At 40.5% G+C, this 24,504-nt stretch overlaps 1 protein-coding gene across 1 annotated transcript in view; it reads right to left on the bottom strand.

The window, feature by feature from the left end:
• The window catches only part of OCA2 (OCA2 melanosomal transmembrane protein), a 386,050-nt gene that overhangs the window by 169,714 nt on the left and 191,832 nt on the right, over positions 1 to 24,504 (bottom strand). Inside the window, exons 17-18 of the mRNA XM_037832810.1 lie at positions 22,440 to 22,497; positions 19,986 to 20,094 (exon numbers count right to left, since the gene is read on the bottom strand). Coding sequence (XP_037688738.1) covers positions 19,986 to 20,094; positions 22,440 to 22,497 — 167 coding nt within the window. The remainder of the gene's footprint in view (positions 1 to 19,985; positions 20,095 to 22,439; positions 22,498 to 24,504) is intronic.

The following is a 24,504-nucleotide window of genomic DNA, read 5'->3' as shown; positions in this document are numbered from 1 at the left end:
TTCTCTCCAACACTTGGAATTATCAGTTTTTTTAATTTTTTCCTTTCAGGGGAGCAGTGGCGTCTCATTGTGGTTTAAAATTTGCATTTCGCTGATGACCTAGGAGGTTGAGCACCGTATCATGTACTGGTAATTCCAGTAATTTCAATATGATCTTTTTTGAAGTAACCTATTCAGGATTCCTGTACATTTTTCCTATTGGGTGTTTTTCCTTACTCTTATGGATTTGTAGGAATTATTTTTATATTTTAGATATATCCAAACATATCAAAACATATGTTTTGCAAATATCTTCTATCACTCTATGGCTTCTTTTTCTCTTGTTTAATAGCACATTTTGAGAAACATAAATTCTCAATTTAAGGTAGTTAAATGTATCAACCTAATTCTTTATCATTTGATATCCTACTGAAGAAGTCTGTCAAGGTCATGGAGATAGTCTGCTATGTTATCTTCAAGAAGCTTTATTGTTTTACCTTTCATATTAAGATACATACTCCACCTGGAATTGATTTTGTGTATAGTGTGAAGTAGGGGTCATGATTCATTTAGCTTATAAGGATATACAAATTATCACTTTTATTAGAAATTAATTCCCATCTTGACTGGAACCTCTATTTTGCTTGTTTGATTTGTCTGTCTACCATTACACCATGCTCCACTTTAGATTTATTTTAATCTTTGACATCCAGTAGAGTAAGGCTTTTCATCTTCATCTTCAAGATCTACTTGACTATATCAGACATTTTCATCCCCATATAAATTTTAGGATCAGCTTATATGTGTTCAACAAAAACCTGGATATTGATTAGGAATGCATTGAATGTACATGTCATTTTAGGAAGAAATTACAACTCAAAAGAGTTGAGCCTTCCAATTCATTCTTTTTTTTTTTTTCCACAAGTTGAAGTTGCTCCTTTATTTGGAGGGGGTCAAATTAGGGGTAGAAAAACCATAGTAAAAGTTTGCATAAAAAAATTAAAAACCAAAAATCTAGAATTTTGCACTTATATAGCTTCACTTAAAGAGTTCCAAATTGGGTATTTTTCTGGTTTGCTAGAGCTGCTGTTAAGCAAGATACCAGAAATGGATTGGCTTTTATAAAAGGGATTTATTAAGTCACAAATTTACAGTTCTAAAGCCATAAAAGTGTCCAAACTAAGGAAGGCATCAACAAGATGGTACCTTCACTGAAGAAAGGCTGATGGTGTCCGGAACACCTCTGTCAGCTGGGAAGGCATGTGGCTGGTGTCTGCTGGTCCTTTGCTCCTGGGTTGCATTTTAAAATGGCTTTCTCCAAAATGTCTCTGGGCTTCTGTCTCCCAGCTTCTCTTGGCTCTTCTGCTTGATTCTCCTGGGCATTGCTCTCTAGGTGTCTGGGGGTCCTCTCTTAGCTTCTCTGGGACAATCTCTGGGCTTTGTCTCTTAACTAAGCAGCTCCAAACGTCTGTCTGCATGTCCAAGTGTCTCCAAGCATCTGGGTCTGTGTCAGCTCCTAGCTTCTCCTGAGGGCAAGTTCTGAATTACATATCTTAGCTTCTCTCCAAAATGTCTCAGCTTCTCTGAGCTCCTTCTCTCCATGAGCTCTCTTAAAGGACTCCAGTGATCTAATAAAGACTCACCCTGAATGGGCAGGTTCACACCTCCATGGAAATAATATAAGCAGAGTTCCCTCCCACAACTGGGTGGGTCACATCTTCATGAAAACAACAAAATCAAAAGGTTCCATCCAACAAGATTGGATTAAATGATCATGGCTCCTCTGGGGTCCATAACAGCTTCAAACTGGCACAGATGTCATACATGATAAATCACTGGTGTGATTTTTGCTAATGAACCTCATTCAAAGAAAAGGCCTTGGCACTTCCTCAAAAGGTTGACAAATGGATGCACATTTATGTTTTAGGTTAAAATGTTTAAGTCTTATATGTATCTTTTTTTCATGATTCCTTTTTTTAAGAAACCTTTTTAGTTAATTAACCCATGAATAATCCTGACTAGATGAAAGAAGAGGCTCCTGCTTTACCTCCATGGTGAAGTGATATGCAAAGTTAACTTTTGTGAATAAGAAGGAAGGGATGACATGGAAAGTTCGAAGAACATGAGAAAGGTTGGAAATCACTGGTAATGGAGAGTGGGTAATGGGCTTTAGAAACATGTGCAGCCCTACTGTTGTCTGGAAGGGCAGGTGGATATAGCCCATTGCCAGGAGAAACACAATCTTGCAACCTTACTCTTAGCTAGCTCAATAGGAACCAAGCCATTCCTTTATTTATTTAGGCTTTCTGCAATTTCTCCAAATGCTTTATTGTTTCCTGTGTAGATCCTTTCTGTAGATTTATTCATAGATGTTCAATGATTTTTATGTACTGGTAAATACTTTTATTACACTGTCTAATTTTATTGCTGGTAAAAAGAAATAAAAATAATTTTTGTACATCGATTCTACATCCAGTGTTCTTGCTAAATTCACTTGTGTATATACATAAACATATATTTAACCTTCACAGAAATGAAAAAACTGATCATCAGATTTATATGGAAGGACAAGGGACCCCAAAAAGCCAAAACCATCTTGAAAAAGAATGACATTGGAGGGCTCACACTTCCTAATCTCAAAATTTATCGCCAAGCTACAATAATCAAAACAGTGTGACACAAAGACAGACATATAGACCAATGCAATAGAACTGAGGGTGCAGAAATAAACCCTCACATTTTTGGTCAGTTGATTTTTGACTATGGAGTCAAATCCACTCAAGCGGGAAAGAACAGTGTTTTCAACAAACAATGATGAGAAAACTGGATATTCATATGGAAAAAAATGATAGTGGACCCCTTCCTCACACCATAGACAAAAATTAATTCAAAATGGATCAAAAATCTAAACATAAGAGATAAAACTGTAAAACTTTTAGAGGAAAACAGGAAAATATCCACAGAATTCTGTATTAGGAATGGATTCTTAGACTTTGCACCAAAAGCACAAGCAACAAAAGAAAAATAGATGAACTGCACTTCATCAAAATTAAAAACTTTTGTGCATCTAAGAACATTATCCAGAAAGTGAAAAGAAAAACTATAGAATGGGAGAAAGTTATTGTAAACTATATGTCTGATAAGGGTTTCATATATAAAGAACTCCTACAATTCAACAAGAAACCCACTTAAAAAATGAGCAATGGACTTGAATAAATATTTCTCCAAAAAAGGTGTACAAATGGCCAACATATACATGCAAATATGTTCAGCACCATTGGTCATAAGGGAAATGCAAATCAAAATCACAATGTGATACAACTTCACAAACACTAGGATGGCCATTATCCTAGTTGGCAAGGATGCAGAGAAAATTGAACCTTTGTTCGTGGGGTTGTAAAATATTGAAACCACCATGGAAATCAGTCTGGCAGTTCATCAAAAAGTCTGAACATAAAAATTACCAGATGACGTGGGAATCCCAACCCCTGGCATAAACCTAAAAGAACTGAATGCAGGGACTCAAACAGGATTTGTACACCAATGTTCAAAGCAGCATTATTCACAATAGCAAAAAGGTAGAAGCAACCCAAGTGTCCATCAACAGATGAACAGATAAATAACCTGTGCTATATTCACATGATGGACTATTATTCAGCCATAAAAAAAGAATGAACCATGGAGGTGAGAAGACAGTGGTATGATATATTTAAGATACTGAAAGAATAAAACTGCCAACCAAGATTTCTATATCTGGCAAAACTGTCCTTCAAAAATGAGGGAAAGTTTAAAATATTTTCAGACAAATGGACACTGAGTGAGTTTATGAATAAGAGACCTGCTCTACAAGAAATACTAAAGGGAGCACTACAGGCAGATAGGAAAAGATAGGAGAGAGAGGTCTGGAGAAGAGTGTAGAAATGAAGACTATCAGTAAGTGTACAAAGAGAGAGAGTGAAAAAAAATAAAATAAGATATGACATACAAAATCCAAAAGACAAAATGGTAGACAGTAGACAGTACATTGAGCGAAATTAGCCAGAAACGAAAGGACAAACACTGTATCGTCTCACTAATATGAACTAACATTAATGAGCGAACCTTGAAAGTTTAAGTTGAGAACACAGGTTATCAGGAGATAGAAAGAGGGTAGAGATCAGGCATATGATGCTGAGGGAGTACAGAGGTTCAACAGGATTGATTGCAGAGATCCAGAAATAGTACAATACTGTGTGACAGCAGCAGAATATTGTAAGTCTTCTGAACAAAGATGAGTTTCAGTATGGTTGAAAGAGGAAGCCTAGGGGCATGTATGATACCAGAAGGAAAGATAGAAGATAAAGACTAGGATTGTATAATTTAGTGAAACCTGGACTGGTCGATGATGGTGATTAAGTATACTAATATAAGAATGTTTTTACTCGAGGGAGAATAAATGAGTGTCAACATTGCAAGGTATTGAAAACTGTATTGTATGGGGGAAAAATGCAATAAATGCAAACTAGAGTCTATAGTTAACAGTAACCTTGTAATATGCTTCCATTAATTGTAACAAAGGCAATATACCAGAGCTAAAAGTCTGTAAGAGAGGGATATAAGGGAGTGGTATGGGATTCTTGGTGGTTTTGTGGTTGTATGAACTTTTCTTTGTATTTTATTTTATTTTATTTTATTCTTCTATCTTTTTTATTCTTATTTTTTTCTCCTCTTCCTCTTTCACTTGGGAAGAAATGGAAATGTCCTCATACAGATTGTGGTGGTGAATGCATAACTGTGTGAATTTGCCAGGAACCATTGATTGTTTACTTAAGATGGATTGTATGGGATGTGAATAAAACTGTTTAAAAAATAAGCAGAGGGATACAACTGATGGAGAAAATGTGAAGAGAGGGATGTACCTATTCCCTGTTGGTGGGGAAGTAGAATGGTGCAGCCCACCTGGAGGGCAGTGTGGTGGAGTTCCACAGAAAGCTAAGTATAGGGTTGCACTGTGATCCTGCAACTCTGTTATTTGCTGTAGACTTGGAGGAACTGAGAGTGGGTATATGAGTGGACATCGCACACTGCTGTTTGTGGCAGCAGTATTCACAATTTGCAATGGATGGAGGTGGCCTAAAGATACATTGACTGATAAAACAAATGGTGATCTGTGGTGCATATGTACAATGGAATACTGAGCAGCGACAAGAAGGAATGAAGTTGTGAGGTATGCAACTAGGTGAATGGAACTTGAGGACAGTAGGTTGAGTGAAATAAGCCAGAAATGAAAAGGCAAACATTATAATGCCTCACTAATATGGGCTAACAACAAGGTGCAAATTCTGAGAACTGGATCTGGGAGCATAGGTTATCAGGGGGAGGCTTATTGTAAAGTTCCGAGATTGTAAGTTCTTACAGCAGTCACATCTGTTCTTGAGTTGTAACAGTTATTTCTAAATTCTGAGATGCTGAGCTGTTGTGTGTGACCTGGTTGGTCCCGGAGCTTCAGGTGTCTGTGTGGAGCCTGGGACTCGGAGGCAGGGTTCAGCAGCTGTGAGTGTCGGCATTGCCCCATGCAGTAGCTGTTAAACAGGCTGAAAAGGAGATCAGACTTCCATCGGGGATATGAATGAAATGGATTTGGTTGGGACTGGGGTAGATCAGACTAAAGGGTAGAGGATGGTATTAATTTTGTTTTAAGACTTTGGCTTCTATGTGGGACCAAAGGTAGAGTTTTTTTGTTTGTTTGTTTGTTTTCTTGGTGAAAAGTCTATATTTTCTGTAGCATGCTATATAATTTAATTTGTATGGTCAGTTTATTCAAACACCATAATTACATGGAACCTTCAATAGGGAGTGAGATCTGGTTGGTTTGTACAGGTTAGTGTGAAACCCCAATACATCCCAGAGTAATCTGGGCAGAGAATGAAAGTATTTGCAAATCCCCCTTGGAGGACTGTGCAAAAATGTGGAAATATTAAACTTCCCCACCTGGGGAATTCCTGATATTCTCGCAAGCATTGGGGACGAACAGTTCAGTAGGCTGAGCCCTCAATCTTAGGGCTTGCCCTCATGAGGCTTGTTACTGCAATGGAGAGGCTAAGCCTACTTATAATTGTGTCTGAGTCACCCCAGAGTACCTCTTTTGTTGCTCAGATGTGGCCTCTCTCTCTAAGCCAACTCGGCAGGTAAACTCACTGCCTTCCTTCCTCATGTGGGACATGACTCCCAAGGGTGTAAATCTCCCTGGCAATGTGGGATATGACTCCTGGGAATGAGCCTGGACCTGGCATTGTGGGACTGAGAAAATCTTCTTGACCAAAAGGGGAAGAGAAATGAAACAAAATAAAGTTTCAGTGGCTAAGAGATTTCAAATGGAGTTGAGAGGTTATTCCTGTGCATTACACATATATCCCTTTTTAGTTTTTAGTTTATTATAATAGCTAGAAGGAAATATCTGAAATTGTTGAATTGCAATCCAGTATCCTTGATTCTTGAAGACAATTATATAACTATATAGCTTATATGATGTGACCGTGTAATTGTGAAAGCCTTGTGGCTCACACTCCCTTTACCCAGTGTATGGACAAATGAGTAGAAAAACAGGGACAAAAAGTAAATGAATTATAGTGGATTGGAGGGGTATGGGATGTTTTGGGTGTTCTTTTTTACTTTTATTTTTATTCTTATTTTTATTTTTATTTTTTGGAGTAATGGAAATGTTCAAAAATTGATTGTGGTGATGAATGCACAACTATATAATGATATTGTGAACAACTGTTGTACAATTGGGTGATTGTATGGTATGTGAATATATTTCAATAAAATTGCTTTAAAAAAAAAAGAATGAAGTTCTCAGAAATGTACTCAGTCCCTCTGGAGATTCTTGGGCCCTGTTTTGGGATTGCCCCCTCCCCTACTCCTTAGGTTTCTTGAAATTCAAAGGGAATGAGATTCCATTGATTCCTTCAATACCCAACATCTGGGCAGATTATCATATCATATAAAACCCTAAAAAATCCTTTAGAACACATTTCATGGAGTACTGCACTGTATGTAACTAGTATTCCCCCCCCCACTCCCCGCTTTCTTCTCCTTCTGGGAGCCCTAGGAAGGCTGCCCTGCCCCCAGAAGTTGGATGGAGCTGTGAGACGGACATGGTTAATGAACTGTGAGCAAAAGGGACACCACTTCCTACCAGGGTATTGAAGGGCAATTGTTCTCACCACTCTCTCTTCCCTTGCCAACGTGACCCTGGAAACATGGGTTGATACAGCAGTGCCACAATTCACCAAGGACCCCCACTGACCAGCTCTGGACATGTAGTATCAGTAAGAAAAATCCTTGGTTGTGTTAAGCTTCTGAGATGTCAAGGTCAGTATTTTCCCCAGCATAGCTTATACTATCATGACACATCTGGCCTGAGGAAATATGAAATTCACAGGATATAAGTAGTAAGATGATTTGTTTGAAAATGTTGAAAGAAAAAAAAGTAGGTCAATCATGTTTTCAATAGTTGAGTTTCATTCTAATTAGCTGTGTCATTCACTAACAATAGAACCCCCAATTTCCAAAAATGAGCATTTGGAAAACTGGTTCTCTTAAGATCAAAAGCCCCAGAAGTGAATACCACAGCAGTACTTTCACAGGATGTACTTAAATTCTTGTTCAAGTTACTGATATTGAGCAGGTGAAACATACCAGAGCAATGTTTAATAAAAGCAAGTGAGAATTTGGACACAGCTTATTCTTTCTAATATTATGACTCCAAAGTTAGAAATATCCAGAGCCCTGGAAGAAATAATCTCTTTGCCCCAATTCTTCTTACAACTCTGTAGGTATCTGGGTTCTCAATATTTGGTTTCCTATAACCAGCATGAGGACTGTCCTTTTATTAATGCTAAGGGCAAAATATAATTTACAAAGAAAACCATGTTAATATATTTTGAGATGACTTAGGATGTCAAGGTCAATGACCAATGAGAAAATATGCAAATAGCCATTGAGCAGGTCTCAGAGTTGCAACCATTCTTGTGATGAAATGCATGACTTACACTTTACTCTTCCACAGATAATAATAAATCACAGATATGTTTGTTTAAATGGACCATTAACATTCCAAAAGAAAATCCACAATTTAAAAGCTGCTGTGGATATGTCGATATTATTCAGCTTTTGAAAACCGTCAGCAGTTTTACCACTAGCATAGGCCATGGAGTACAAGCCATTTGCCATAAACAATGAACAGGAACTCTCATTTAATGTCTGTTCCACCCCAAATTCATTGACTCACTTGAACTTAATGGAGGCTATTGGTTGCATTATTTAAAACACATGGGAGCTAGTAAAAAGGGAAGATCACAAACAACAAACACTCACATTTGGAGAATCAGAGCCAAACAATGACCGACCTTATGAAATGCCTCACTGGATTCCTGCCAAGACTGTGGTTTTAAACAATTGAGGAGAGGAACTAACCTTCTTCATCTTTATATTTTACAGTTTTCTCATGCTGTTCAAGAAAGGTGGTGCAATTAAACGGGGGAAGATGTTCCAGAGTCTGTAGCAAGTAACACTTATAACAAAAGACAAAGATGGCAGTTTCTGTAAACCACAGCTAGAATTGTCAAATAGAAAAGAAAATAGGTTCACATGTTATCTAGTGAGAAGAGACGTTCCATATGGTAGCTACTTGGGGATCTGGCTGTCAGGGTGGAGCACAGGATGGTTTTGAAGGAGATGGAGGGGCAAAGGGTCCTCCACTCTCCTGGGAAACCACGCAGGAATTGCTGGCAAGTGCTGCATCCTCAGCTTCAGCTAAGGCTCTAGGCTCTCTGTCTTCCATCTCCATCCCCACCAGTTTCTCAGCTCCATTGAAAGCAGGAATTAAGCAATAAACCCACATGTTACATTCTTAATCTCTTCCTGTTTTGGGCATTTTTTTTCTTGCCAAGTACCTGGAAGCCCAATCTTTACTTGGTAATCAAGGCCTCCAAAGAGAAAGGGCCAGATGTTGCATCACCAAGAATTAATGGACAAAATAACATCCGTCATGAAAGGAAGAAGTCTTTGTTGATAATGACAAATATCTACAGAGTCAGAAATGGCCACTTCAACATTTAGCCATGGAGTGACATAGTTTGGAATGGCAGAGTAAGGACCTCTGAAAATCTGCTCCTCCATAAATGCAATGCAAAGTAGTCAAAATCAACTGTTTCATAATTCTGGAAATTAACCAAAGGCTTGCAACAATATGAGAATCAGGAACAATTCAAGAAAAATAGCTGAATCTTGATAAGAACAGATATCTTCATGTAGTTCTAACTTGCCTTATTCCCATGCCCCTCCTCTCAGCTCTGCAGTAGCCTTGAAAACAAACAGCCCCCCAATCATGGTGCAAACCAGCAGCCTGGCAGCCACTGTAGGAGACTGGTTTGGAGATCCTCAAAAAAATCCCAACCCTAGAGAACTGTCATAATCTGACCATCTGGTGGTCAGACCATCTGGTGGTTCCCATCTGGTGGTTCCCTGGAAACCATCTGGTGGTTCCCTGGAAACGTCCCACTCCCAGCTCTTTATTTGAGCTGACTCAGAGTTTACTCACTGTCAACAGATTTTTTCCCCTAGGGTGTTTGTTAAAAACACAACCATCAGGGATTCTTGAACATCACAGCTGCCTGAGGAGGCGATAACAGTTGGGGCCCACAAGAAGCTGAACAAAAAAACTTAAAAAGAAAGCTGGGGAATGAGATGTCCACAGGGGACTGTGAGAAGCCCTAACATATTACTGAGAATCGAGGAAGCTACACAAGTGCTCAGGGCAGAGTGCATAGCCAAAAAAGACTTGAAAAGGTCCTAATGGCTCACCTCTGGCTGACCTTAAGTCTCTAAGCAATCAGAAAGCAAAAGAAAAGGCAGGGTTTTAAACTGACTACAGGAGCAAGGAAAGCACACCCCAACATGCACCCAGAGACTTTGGCAAAGGCAGGGGAATTACTGGTTTAAGGCATTAAGGAAATCTCAGTCCAAGCATTAGCTGACCACAAAGTTAATTGAGCAGAGACTTCAGTGGCCACACATGACAAAGAATTCAGAATTTACAGAATTAGTTTGGGAAAGTCACTAAACGAACAAACATCAAAAACATCAACAAACAGCAACAATAACAAATGTAGGGATTATTTGATTTCCAAAATCACCATATTATATTTTTTAAAATGTCCAGTTTTCAACAACAAAACTGTGATGCACTGATAAACAAGAAAATATGGTCCATACAAAGGGGGAAAATATAGGCAATAGAAACTGTGCCTAAAGAAACCCAGATATTGAACTTACTAAACAAATAATTTAAATCAGCTATTTTAAATATGTTCAAAGTGTTAAAGGAAACCTATGTAAAGGGTTAAAATAAAGTAGAATGATATTTCACCAAATAAAGGATTATAATAAGGAGATAGAAGTTATAAAAAAATTAAAAATAGGAATTCTGTAATAACTTATATAAAAATTTCATTAGAGGGGCTCAACAGCAGATTTGTGCTGACAGAAGAATCAGTGAACTTGAAAATAAGTAAATTGAGATCATCCAGTGTGAGAAACAGAAAGAAAAAAGAATGAAGAACAATGAGCTGAACCTCAGCTACCTGTAGTACACCAAAATATGCATAATATGAGTCTCAAAAGGAAAAGAGAGAAGAAAAGGTTTAAAAAGAATAATTGAAGAAATAGTGGCCAGAAACGTCCCAAATTTTATGAAAAACATTATTGTCCACATCCAAGAAGCTCAACAAATATCAAGTAGGATAAAATTCAAGAGTTTCACACCTATCACATCATAACCCAACCATTGAAAGCCAAGACAAAAGGAGACTGTGGAAAGCCACAAGACAGAAGCAACTCATTTCATAGAAGGGATCCTCCACAATATTATTAGCTGGTTTCTCTCATCAGAAACCATAGAGGACAGAAGGCACAGGGGATACATGTTCAATGTGTGGAAAGAAAGAATATGAGTCAACCAATATTTCTTTATCTAGCAAAACTATCCTTTAAAATTGAAAGCAAAATTAAGATATTCCCTGAAAACAAAATTAAGAGCATTCTTTGCTAGTGCCCCTGCTACACAAGAAATACTAACAGGGGTCTTTCAGGTTGATATGAAAGGACATAAGACAATGACTCAAATCCACATGAAGAAATAAAGAGAACTAGTAAAGGTACTTATATAGGTAAATATAAAAGTATAAATGTAATTTTTGTAACTTTCAAAAATCTGATTTAAATCTGACAATAAAATTCAGAAATGAAAATAGAGACATTGCTACCAACCCCACTGAAATACAAAGGACCATAAGAGGACACTAAGAACAAATGTATGCCAATAAATTAGATAACCTGATGAAATGGACAAATTCTTAGAAACACACAAACTACCTATCCTGACTCAAGAAGAAATAGAAGATCTCAATAAACTAATTACTAGTAAAGAGTTGAATCAGTCATCAAAAACCTCCCAATAAAGAAAAGCCAGGACCAGATGGCTTCACAAGGAAATTTTAGCAAACATTAATTAATTAATACCAATTCTGCTCAAACTCTTCCAAAAATTTAAGAGGCAGGGACACTCCCTAATTTAGTCTATAAGGCTAACGTCATCTGCATACCAAAGCCAGATAAGGATATCAAATGAAAAGAAAATTACAGACCAGTAGTTTTTATGACTATGGATACCCTAATCCTCAACAAAATACTAGCAAGTCAAATACAAGTGCACATTAAAAGAATTATACATCATATTCAAGTGGGATTTATCCCAAGTATGGGAGGTGGTTCATCATAAGAAAATCAATTAATATAACATATCACATAAAAAAAAAAAGAAGGGAAAAACCACATTATCATCTCAATTGACGCAGAAAAGGCATTTGACAAAATCCAGCACCCTTTCTTGATAAAAATACTTAGAAAGCTAGGAATAGAAGAAAACTGCCTGAGCATAATAAAGGCATAAATGAAAAACACAAAGCTAACATCCTACATAATGTTGAAAGATTGAAAGCTTTCCCTCTAAGATCAGGAATAAGACAAGTATGCCAGTTGTCACACTGTTATTCAACAAGGTACTGGAAGTTCTTGCCAGAGCAATTGGGGAGGAAAAAGAAATAACAGACATCCAAACTGGAAAGGAAGAAGTACAGTTTTCACTATTTGTAGATGACATGATCCTATATGCAGAAAATCCTGAAAAATCTACAACAAAGCTCCAAGAGCTAATAAATGAATACAGCAAAGTGGTAGGGTAAAACATCAGCACTCAAAAGTCAGTAATGCTTCTATACCCTAGAAATGAACAATCTGAAGAGGAAATTTAAAAAAAATCCATTCACAGTAGCAATTAAAAGAATCAAAAATCTAGGAAGAAATATAACCAAGGATATAAAGGACTTATAAAGAGAAATCTACAAGACACTGTTAAAAGAAATCAAAGAAGACCTAAATAAATTGAAGGACATTCCATGTTCATGGATTGGAAGAATATATATTGTTAATAGATGTCAATTCTACTTGATGCAATTTATAGATTCAATGCAATCCCAACTAAAATTCCAACAACCTTCTTTGCAGAAATGGAAAAGCCAATCATCAAATTTATTTGGAAGAGTAAGGGGCCCTGAATAGCATAAACATCTTGAAAAAGAACAAAGTTGGAGGACTCAGAGCTCCAAACCTTAATCTTAGTGCAAAGACACAGAAAAGGTACTGACACAAAGACATATAGACCAATTAAATGAAACTGGAAGCTCAAAACTCAACCCTCATATTTATGGCCAACTGAATTTTGACAAGGGGGCAAAGACCACTCAATTGGGAATGAATAATCTCTTCAACAGATGGCACCCCAAGAACTGGATCACCATTTGTAAGAGAAAGGAGGACCCCAGAAAGCTCAGAAGGCTAAATGAATATCACCCATAACACCTGCCACCCAGTCTCAATCAGCAGTGGAAGAAGAGCTCAGAACTGTTTGTCTCAATTGGCCATTTAAGTTTAACAGTAAAAGACTGGTTAGTGAAAAGAATGCATCGCAAAACCTTCAGAAGGAATGTTTTGTGGACCATTTGTTTTTGTGTGGCAGTTTTAAGTTACCAGTTTTTAAAAGCAGTACTTTTTGAATGTAAACAACAACCAAAGATCTGTCACAGACTTTTGAGACCCATTAAAACAAAGTTTAATGAGGAAAAAAAACAGAGGTCTTAGGGCGTTAGTCCTCTTACTGGAGTCCTTTAAAAATGGGATGAATACGCAAAAGGGGGTAGGGCCTTTCCTTGTCGCCTTCTCCATTCATGGTTCACCTGTCTCCGACTCGCTGTGCCTGAGCCCAAACTTTCCTTCCAACCCAGGTGACAGCCACTGTCTTCCCCGAGGCCATAGTAAGAAGAAACCTTTTGGAAGGCAGCATGGCCTCCTGGGAAGACCCCTGGGGGAGAAAACCCCAGAACTGTAAGCCTCCCAGCCTCACTGACTGGAGACCATGTGGCTTAACCAGGTCCTCGTCTCCCCAGCTGTTACTCACAGCTCGGTTGCCCCGAGATCCAACTACACTGCCCCCTCCACGGTTAAAACTCTTATTTTAAATTAATAGACTGGTGTTCTTGTTGTAACTTAACTTCCCACATCACCAGGCTAAGTTTTCAGGTAGATAGCATGTCAGTTAGAAGGAAAGATGTCAGGTCCTTTCAGAGAGTAGGGGTCTCACCATAAAAAGATCAGGCCCTTCCTGGCTCCGTCCTGTGGCCCTGGAGAGCGTCTGAGCTCACTCAGGTGCAGACGCTTCTGTGCAGGCCGAGGACCAGCCCTGAGCCACCTGCCTCCTTGAGGGGCACTGCCCGGAGCCCCTCCTGGGGCACCACTGCCCACCCACCCATTGGCAGCAGGCACCATGGGCCATCCCGGGCTAACTGCCACTCTTTTTATGAGAATTTTTACGAGGTTCATGTGCTTCTTTGTATTTGCTCACCCTGATCTCTCAGGTTGAAATGGTCTTTAGTCTCATCCTCAAGTTCTGAAATCCTACCCTTTTGTCAGCATCGATGTCAAAGGCTGCCTCCCTAAGAGGCACTTCTTGCCTTTTTATGTTGGATGTGACCTCCTCCTCCTCTCCCTCTTCTCCCCTCTTTCCTCTTCCTCCCCCTTTCCCTCCTCTTCTTCCTCCTCTACGCATCCCCCTTCTATTTCTCCTTCATTTTAACACCTGTAGCATTTCATCTGTATCTCTACTATGGAAATTAACCAGTTTGGCTCTACAATTCAGTACCTGTGCCTTGCCTTTGCATCATATTGTAAGGCCTCTGAAAATCAGTGTCTTAACTAGCTGTGTGGTCTTTCTGCATCTAATTGACTCCTTGTGCAGAGTAAATACAGATCCACCTGCCCCTCTCGCACCCAAGAGACCAGTGACCTGGTTATCAGGCTCACTGTGCTGCCCCAGACCCTAGACCGTGCCTGCATTTGTTGTATAAATGCACAAATCAATGAATGCATGGGTGCATGATTTAATTAAAATGAATTATTTACTAGAAACTGCAGTACCTAGAACATATGCCAGGAAGTTTTGGGAATGTCTCCCCAGTGCACAGAGACCTCTCTCCAAGAAGGGCACCTCCATCCTCCCAGGTCACTTGCTGCCCTGCGCCCCATCCCTGGGTCGTAACTCTCTGGGCTATTAAGGAAATCAACCCAAACTGGGCCCATCAAACGCCTTACCTGGGAACTGGGATTCAAAGTGGCTCTATGTGGCTGGAACTGAGATCACATAAACTGAGGCACTAAAAGAGCAAACACTCTTCTGCCATGAACAGGGAAACGATGAGCATGAAGCTGAGAGAGAACTGGGGTGCTGAGGGGAGAGGTGCACACCCTAAGCTCCTCCTGTGCCCCATGGAGTCCTCCAGAGAGCTCAGCACCATTTTAATAATCCCCCAGTGTGCTTAAGATAGAGTAAATTGCTTTTATGGCAACTAAAATTACCTTCACAAAGACAATACAACAGTTCGACAGTACACCGAGGGACCCCGAGAAGACCAGCCATCTGGAAACCATAATCAGGGAAATCATTGCAGAAAATTTTCCACAACTGAAATCTAATCAAAGCCTAGATATTGCAAAGGAATCTAGGGGTACATTCTGAAGTAATTATCAAAGGAGACCTAGAAAATTACTAATCAAGGCTACAAATGTTAAGACCAAAGATAACACTTTAGAGCTTTGCCTCACTGATCTGTTTCACAGTTTCATAATCCATTGGACACAATTCACAATTCTGAAATCCTAAAATTCTGAGAAGCATAATTTTTTAATAAGTTCTATGCCAAAACTCAACAAAACCTGACCTGAACTGCAAGTGGGTTACGTGTGGCCTTTATTTACCCCACCTTGAACAGATACTCATGTTTCCTTGCAGAAATCAATGTTTTGATGGCAGAGTGCTGCCCCTGGCCCTTTTAGGAAGTGTTACATAATGCAGAAATCCATCCATGCCCTGCGTTTCGTTTCTAAAATACAAATGAGGAAAATGAACTGTGAAGCATACATGTCGCCAAGGGTTTCCGACGAGGGGCTGTGGGCCTGGGTGGGACTGCCAGCCGTCTGCAGGAAAACGTGAGACGAGCGCCTTGCGCAGTGGAGCTACCTTTGCAGGAGATGGGTGCGGTGTGTGGTGTGGCCTCTCCCGCATTCCTGCCTCCACTCGTGGGTCCTCTTGCTCCTGCTCACCCCAGGTCGCTCCGGCCCCCCACCCCCGTCTCCCCTGCAGGCCTGTGGCAGAGGCTCTGCATGGATGCCCCATCTTCATCCAAGAGCAGCAGTCTTAGGGTTTTGTCCCGGCCCGGCAGCAGCACTCACGTCCCACCAGGGCCCCTCGGTGGACGGCTGCAAGGCCCCCAAGAGCACACAAGCCAGGGGTGTGGCGACAGTGTCCTGCAGGGGAGCTTTGGCAAGGACGAGAAGCCAGTGAGTCCCTGTTCCCCTCTCCTGTGCTACCCAGGGACCATCTGGGGTGCATTCGTCCTTCTCAGGCCATCTACAGGATGCAGTGCTCCACGGTGGCCCAGGGGATGACACAGCCCCGTGGAGGCTCCCTCCTCCTCTATTTCCCCATCCCTTCCTTCTCCTCCCTAGAAGCACACTCCCTGAGAAAGAGCTCACCCAGGAGTCTTTCCTATCTGTATATTCCAGGCTGAGTAAGTCACAAATTAAATTCTCATCCTAATTAAGGCCGAATCTATAAGAATTAATATGAAGCTTGTTCATGCATTCTATAAACCTGGACTTTGTATCTGCTAACATGCCAGGCATTAGCACACAATACCGAGAAAATAAAAATGCTGAAGACATGGACTTTGCCCTTGAGTCTGAGAGTTGGGGGTGGGGAGCGGTGGGGAAGGGATTGGGGACAGAGAAGTAAACACTTCCCTGGAAGGCTGGGGTGGGGAGCCCAATGATGCTGAGGGCTGCCGAGGACCCGCAGAGTTGGTGTGGTGGGGATGCAAAATGGAGCAGTCACTGTGGGAAACACTGCAGCAGTTTCTTATAAAGTTAAGCACAGCAGTTTCACTCCTAGATAATTATGAAAGGAAAGCTTGCCTCCACACAAAGCCCTGTGTATGAGTGTTTAGAGTAACTGTATTCATAATTGCCCCCAACTGGAAACAGCCCAAATGTCCTTCAGTGGGTGAATGTATAAACAAATTGCAGTACATTCAGACCACAGAATACTGCTCTGTGGAAAAAAAAAAAAAAAACAGAGAAGAGTAACAACTTAGATGAATCTGAAAGGCATTGGGGTGTGTGAGAGAAGCCAGTCTCAAAATGTTACATCATCTGATTCCATGTAAATGCCATTCTCAAAAAGACAAATCTACAGCAATGAAGAACAAATAAATTGTTGCCAGAATTAAGAGCAGGGAGAAACAACTAAAAAGGGATACCAGGAAGGTGTTTTTGAGGGGGGTGAAGGAACTGCTCTGTATTCTAATTGTGGTGGTGGTTACATGAATCTATACATATGTCAAAATTCATAGAACCTGACACCAAAAAGAAAAGCTAATATTGCTGTAGGATAATTTTTAAAAATAAAAGAAAAAGAAAAAAAAGAATGAGAGTCAATATTGTGTTTAGGTTATGATATTTACATGAAGGAGCTGTGTTATGTGTTATATAACATCACATTGTGTCAAATGATGTCACAGTTTGTTACATGATGTTGCTTGGGTCCTGTTTCAAACAGAACGTCACCGATGATGAATGATCCCATTCTCTAGTTAAAGCACTGGAAAGATCTTACATATATGTTTCCTGTTTTTCCTTAAAAAGAATTATTGTGACTCTAAGGTAACTGTGTTCCACTTAAGATATATGTGAATCAAACTCTTCTGCAAGTTGACCTGATTCCTTCCCACATCAGAGTAAATTAGCTTTTATATGGATTATGTATCCAGGATCTCCAGATAAAATCATCTGTACCCAGACCCTAACTGAAAAAAAAAAAAGAAGCAAGATTTAAAAGCAGACAAGGTCCCATAATGTCAACACCCCTTTTCAACATGAACAAGTTAGGGTGGTCACTGCCTAGACACCCCTGAAGATCCAGAAAGAGATTAAACTAGAGGAAGGGGTAGCAACGGACAGAATTTAACAAAGGATTATGAATACTGGAACTCTGTATACTTTTCTTTTACATAGTTGCTAGGGTATTAGAATAGCTAGAAGGAAAGAACTGAAATGGTAGAACTGTAGCCCATAACATTCTTGGTAATTTCCTATATAATTCTTGTTAAATCATATTTTGAAAGTTATCACCATGTTGCATATATTTTATATTTCGCAATAAGGAAATAACTGAAACTGGATCTGTAACCCATAACATTCTTTGAAATGTGCTCTCTAACTACTTGTTAAATTGCACTTGGAAAGTTATCACTTCTCTGTATATATGTTATATTCCACAATAAAAAAAAAGTGATAAATACAAAAAAAAGAAAAAGACAAGAAATAAGCCCTCAATTACAGATGCAACAACTATGCAAAAAGAGACGTAGTATCTCAGTTAAAAAAAACAAACACTTCCCAGGGGAAATGAAGTTTCACAGAACTCAAGATTTTTAAAAAGTCCAAATTGCCAAAGATCTAGCTTTAAATTTTAAAAGTATTGTTCTTAATACCAAAACTATTGCCAAATGCTGACAAAATTATACACAACCCTCCATATATGTTTAGTATCTAAAATGTTCATTATGTTCATTTCAAGTGGGATCTCAAATGAAATTAAAAACAAAATGATCTGTGAATACCCATATGAATTTTCAAATGGAATTCCTCTGTCAACAAAACACCAGTATGACTTTATTTGTTTAATTACCAATGGTGACTACCAATCATTTGTGTCATGACTAAAGGTTTATGTTTAAATTACAATATATCTGGAGTGTGATTAAAAATAATTACAGTGCAACAATAATTTTTAAATGTAATTCACCAAACATAATTAAAATGTATTGCATTTTAAACACCCTTGCCATTGCATTCCTCATTACTTCATCATGATTTTATGTAGAACAACTCTCAGTTGTGTAGAAGCCTTTGTAACAGCTCTAAATCAAGTAAAGGACACCTTGCAAACTGGATATGAGATTATTTAGGGAAATGAATTCTGAAAGCATGGGAACATTTGACATAAAGCTGAACACCCAGTCAAAATTATACACATCATGTGTTACAAGCAAGAACGGCAGGAAGATGACTTCCTACGTATGACAGAAAAGGGAAGCTCCGATTTATAAGGATTTCTAATGGTAGCCAAGGAACCAAAGAAGCAATGATGTGATGCAAATAACTAACTGAAGCTTGCCCTCATTATCATCTGTTTTACAAAGTTAAGAGAAGTTGTACTCTACAGCAGTTATGGTCTTCAAGGGTTGCAGTGAATCAAGATCTTACCTTTTTAGGTATGGTAAATATCTTAGCAGCAGGCATTTTTGAAAGAAAACCACGGGGAAACCTTTGTTTAAAGAAAGTAGTCCTTGACACCACTTGAAGTTTCTCTTTGCCATAAACCGCTACTTTCATATGGGGTGGTTTTGGAGAGTGGTTTTGATTTTGTTTTAATAAGTATACTAACAAACATAATTGTTACATTACTTTTAAAAATGTATGCTAAATGGGAACTATGAAGGATACTGGGTATTAGAAAAATGCATGAGTTTAATCTGAAATGGAGCGAAGGCAGAGAGAGGATGCTGAAGGAGGCAAGGCCACGGTGGGGGCTTGCCCCCGCCCCACCTCCACTCAGGCTCTGGTGATGGAGAGGTCGGAAACCACCGTGTGGAGCACGCGGGAGGAGCTAGAGGATCCGGGTGCGGCCCGGTTAGGAGGGGCCCTGTGTGGAGCTGGTGGTGATCCGCAGCCGCTTGCAGGAGCAGCTCTCCTCACGTCCTCCTGAGCTGCACAGAAGGAAGAACTGACTGCACTGCAGCATCGCCAGTCCTTCCTGGCTCTTCTGGGGTGCTCCTTGGGGAGCAGCTCCCAGATCTGGTTATCCAGGACAGTGTAGACTCTCTGTCCTTCTAGAGTTAACCCTTGAGGGGCAGAGGGCCTAACCCTGAGGCTGCAGAGGCTGCAGGTGCATTTGTGATCACCTCTCTCTCTCTCTCTCTCTCAATTTCTCTGTCTTAATTTCTGTCTGTTAATGTCTTTCTGTCTCTCAACCTCTTTCACACTCTCTCTTCCCTCTTGCTCTCTGTCTTCTTCTTTCTCAGGAAGGCCATGAAACAAATAGGGAGGCAGTGCAGAAGGCTTCCATGTCTCCATCAGGGCCTTCCCCTCCGTCTCGGCCCTCACTGGCCTCCTGGCTGCCCAGCTGCTGCCAAGCAGAGTCAATCTCTGGGAGAACTGCTCTGAAACTTTCCCATCCAGACTGTGAGGCTGACTGCAAAGCGCATCAACAAAAGCCAATGCACAACAGGACTCACCGAGATCAAGATGAATGCCAGGAACAAATGAATTCAGAAAGAACATGAAGATCACAAATCCCAACACCATCAAGCACTTAATGAGCAGGATCCTGTCCGATATCCTATGCTGCAACAGAGAAAAGCAAACTGATGTGCCCAGGACAGTCTTCCGATTTCTGCCACCTGGTCACTATCCCACACGACTACAAATTTCTGCTTTACTAAAAATATAAAATTCTGAACTTGAAAAACAATAAAAAGGTAATCTATTAAAAGGAAAAATGTACAGATGCAAGGTTACCTCATTCAAAATCTTTATGAAAACTAAACACAATAAATTTAAAATGGGCTGAATAATTCCTGGTCACTATAACCCAGAGAATGTTACACTCTTCCCTTCCCTTGGGTAGAGCCGAAGCCCTAATCCCAGCTTTGTGTGAGATGTTGACAGTGCCACTAGAGAATATAAATAACTTCCAGTGACCCAGCCCCTCAAAACATATGTATTTCTACAAATATTTTATGGTCATATAGTTTTAGTCCTGTTTTCCCTTTCCTATTATGCAGAACAGCATTCTTGGTGGGGACAAGGTGTTTTCATAATAACCTCATGCCTGTGAAATGCCCTTATTGAGTTCCTACATGCAAATCTCACAGGACATGGGAAAGCAGTTTGAAAAACAACATGTGGGAAACTGCCCAGTCCCTGGGTCCAGTGATGGGGCAGAAGGCAAACTGTCCCCTGCAGTCTCTTCAGTTACTCCAGAGTCACTGCTCCTTCTTCCCTTGGGCCTGAACTATGTGGGTGAGAAGGGAGCCAGGTCCTCTTTCCCCCAGGAGCTCCCCGAGGGTGGGCCCTGGGCCCCGTAGACTGGGGCTGGAGAGGGAAATGATGACCCAGAGGGTGCAGCAAAGGGGTAGAGACCACCTGCCCCCCAAACAGGTCTTCCATAGACAGCTTGAACCCTCTGTGCAAAAGACCAGCCATTGCTGCTTCTCTTATTAAATGCAGCCACACCGGCCATGTCTCTCTCGATATACTTTTTGTTTCTTGGTTTCTCTGCCATCAAAAATCCAAAGGGATTCCTCCTTGTGGCATCAACTTGCTGTGGGGTCTCATCTCCGTGCACAGGCCATGGAGCTGCCCTCCATCGTGTCAGTGAACCCACTCTTCCTCGGCCCACGGCAAAGTCTCAGGGCTCAGCCAGACCTCACCCGTCCTCCCCTTCCCGCCTCTGAGGGAGTCCTGTTTGCTGGATGATTGTGTGACAGAGAATTACGAGGAAAGGGGCATGGTGGGAAACCCAGAAGTGCCCAAGATGAGGAATGAGACCCTCACGGGGCTGGTGGGGGACACGCAAGCATCCGTGAATTCAGTCACCCTTACCATGGAAAGTGGGTGTTATCACTGCCAGGCCAGAGATGGGAAACGGAGGACAAGAAAGGTCACACAACTTTCCAGCATCGCCCAGCTGCTCTAAGTGGAGGCGACCCAAAGTTTGTGTTTATTTGTTCTTTTGGGTGTCTGTCAAATTTGCTCCTTTTGACTATCTGCGGTTGTCACAGTGAGAATTTTCAGATGCCACAAAGGGAAACTGCCACCCCCATTGGTTCTCCCTCTCCCTCCCTCCAGGTTCACAGGGAGAGACTCAGGCAGTAATCTGTTCTCTCCTCACAGCCAAATGACAGCCTAGGAAAGCAGGGCTGTCCACCTGACATGAGAGAGAATGGAAAGAGAGAGAGCCCATAGCCCAGACCCTCCAAAGAACACATCACCCACCAGAAGGACAAAATTTCCCCTTCATAACTAGAAAGTGGGTATTCAATCTCTCCCTGGAAGAGAAGCCACAGTATATTGAAATTTCACTCAGGTATAAATGACTGCTAGCAGATCCTCTGCAGAACTCTCTTGGTGGGGCAGTGGACTCTATGTGTCTGCTAGTGAGCTGAGAAATTCCACTACTGTGGGAAAATGAGCAAAAGAATGCAAACAAACTTTGCCTAAAGAGCCAGAGTTGCATGATGGAAGGTGCAAAAATCCCATCTCTGTCCCTTGAAGCATCTTGACCTTGCACAGGTAGCCTCACCTGGCTCAGCCTCCATTCCCTCATCATCCAAATGGGTCACAGACCTGCCTTCTGGAAACATGGGGAGTACAGCAGGCCCTAGGAGATGTTCTGTAGCATCTCATGAGTGCGTGCCTGAGTAGCATCTCAAAGGGAATGCAAACATTTTAACTTCTATTTCCTGACAATATAGACCTATGACGTTTGGAAAATCATTTTCCCCATTAACTCATAAAAATAAGTCATGCCTTGTATCAACTAAAGGAAGAAAAAGGAAAATTATTTTCCATTGTAACTTCAGGTGAAATAAAGAAAACGAGTCATCTTCTTCCCCAAAAGGGGAATCAGAAATCCTGAGGAAAAATAAATGCAATATCTTTTTTTCTAGCAAAAGAAAATGTAATACCTTTTTTTCTAGCTCCTGGATTTTGATCTCCCAGTTTTTATCTTCTTCTGAAATTTGTCTAAAAGAGAAAAAGAGAGACCATTATTCCCTGGTTTTGCCACCCAGTGCAGTTCATGGGGTCAAACCACCCATGGAGGCTCTTGGGGTCAGGCTGTCCAGTTAAGATTTACAGGGTCACATCACCCAGGGAGTTTCATGGGGTCAGACCACCAGTGAGGTTCATAGGGTCATGCAACCCAGTGAGGTTCACAAGTTCATATTGTCCAGTGGGATTCACAGGGTCACATCACTTAGTGAGGTTCATAGGGTCAGAACACTCAGTGAGGCTCAAGGGGTCATACTGTCCAGTGAGGTTAATGGGGTCACCCCACCCAGTGAGGGTCACGGGCAGCAATCAGCAGCACTTCCAGCACAGCCCCTGTAACCTGGGCACTGCCTTTTACATTACAAGTCCTGCCTTTGATTATCTAAAAGTTTCCTGAATTGAGACTCAATTCCATGTGTCACTTGTCATTAAAAATTAAATTAAAATCTAAGAAAAATTAAAATGCTAGTAGCTATTCATTCTCAACATTTTAAACCTTTCTATTTGTTATGGATTGAATTGTGTGCCCCAGAAAGACATGATCAAGTCCTGAGGCCCAGTCCTGTGGATGTGAGCCATTTGTAAACGGGACCTTTGAAGAGGCTGCTATGTCGGATGGGGCTGAACTGGATCAGGGTGAGCCCTACTCCGACGTGACTGGAGCCCTTATAGCAGAGGAAAATTGACACAGCAGAAGAAGAGGGAGAGAAGGAGCATGTGGTGGAGGCAGGGACTGAGTTACAGATGGCCAGCAAAGCACCACTGGAATGCTACAGAGGTCAGACCCAGCTGACACCTTGATTTCAGACTTCTCCAAAACTGTGAGACAAAAAATTCCTGTTGTTTAACAAACCACACCGAGGCATGTGTTTTAGTAGCCCTGGCCAACTAAAACCCGTTTCATAAAGGGATGTAGCTTGGATACATTGTCAGTAAAGCAAAGCCCATCCTACTGCTCTGAAACTTGGCTTTAATGGATTTCTGCACTAATGTATCATGAAAGACTCGTCGCCTTGACGGCATCGAAGATGACACTGCTTATACAGAGGACTAAGAGGAGACTATGCAGAAACTGTCCCATATCCTCTCCACTGGAAGTGGAGAGCTCAGCAACACTGTCACAAAGTCCGCTTGAATGATGCATCGTGCCTTGGACCTTAAAGTAAAATCTGACGTTGCCCTATCCTTCATGATAAGATGCACCGAGAATTTCAACTGTGATCAAGCTCAATTTGAGATCCTAGAGCCTCTCCAAAAATAGTCTTAATTCTTTCTGAGTTCAAGTGCTTTCATTTATTGTTATCCAAAACATGAGGAAAGTGTCCTTAAATAATTAGGAACAGGCTTTCACAACAAACTGAGGAAAGAGGGCTTTTGTTTTTCCTAATAGAGCCAAATGAAAACACAAAAGAGATCCATCAAAAGAATCCAGTTAGGTATCAGGATACCAGAGAAATATACAAAAATCAATAGCTTTCCTATGTGCCAGCAATGACCTAGTTGAAAATATGATGGGAAAACATCCCATTTTGGAGCCAAAATTCATTAAATACCAAGCAATAAAGTTAATAATAAATGTGTAAGATCCAATGAAAGAAAATGTAAAGGCTTAAAGACAAACGTGAAAGATTACTGGGATTTTTGTAATCAGAGGTATGTCCTGTGTTCTACTTTAGAAAGATACAATGTTTTCCCTACAATTAATAAAACAGTGGAAAAGTGGTGCGGGAATTCAGTGATCTACCAGAAAGCAGAGAGAATCTAAAAACAAATATAAACACATTTTGAAATGAAATATAGTATAAATTTTGGTATTTGAATCAGTGGAAAATAGCTTTTATAATAAATGGTATGAGGCAAATTGGCTAACCATTCAGGAAAAAATCCGTTAATCTAATCCCTACTTCAAACACTACAAATTCCAGCTAAATTCTGGGTGAATTTAAAAATTTCATGCTAAAAATAATAATAGGGATATAC

Source organism: Choloepus didactylus, chromosome 4 (assembly GCF_015220235.1).
Source record: "Choloepus didactylus isolate mChoDid1 chromosome 4, mChoDid1.pri, whole genome shotgun sequence".
Classification (NCBI taxonomy): Eukaryota; Metazoa; Chordata; class Mammalia; order Pilosa; family Megalonychidae; genus Choloepus; species Choloepus didactylus.
The sequence above is the reverse complement of the archived record's forward strand: the minus strand, read 5'-3'. Positions and strand labels throughout refer to the sequence as shown.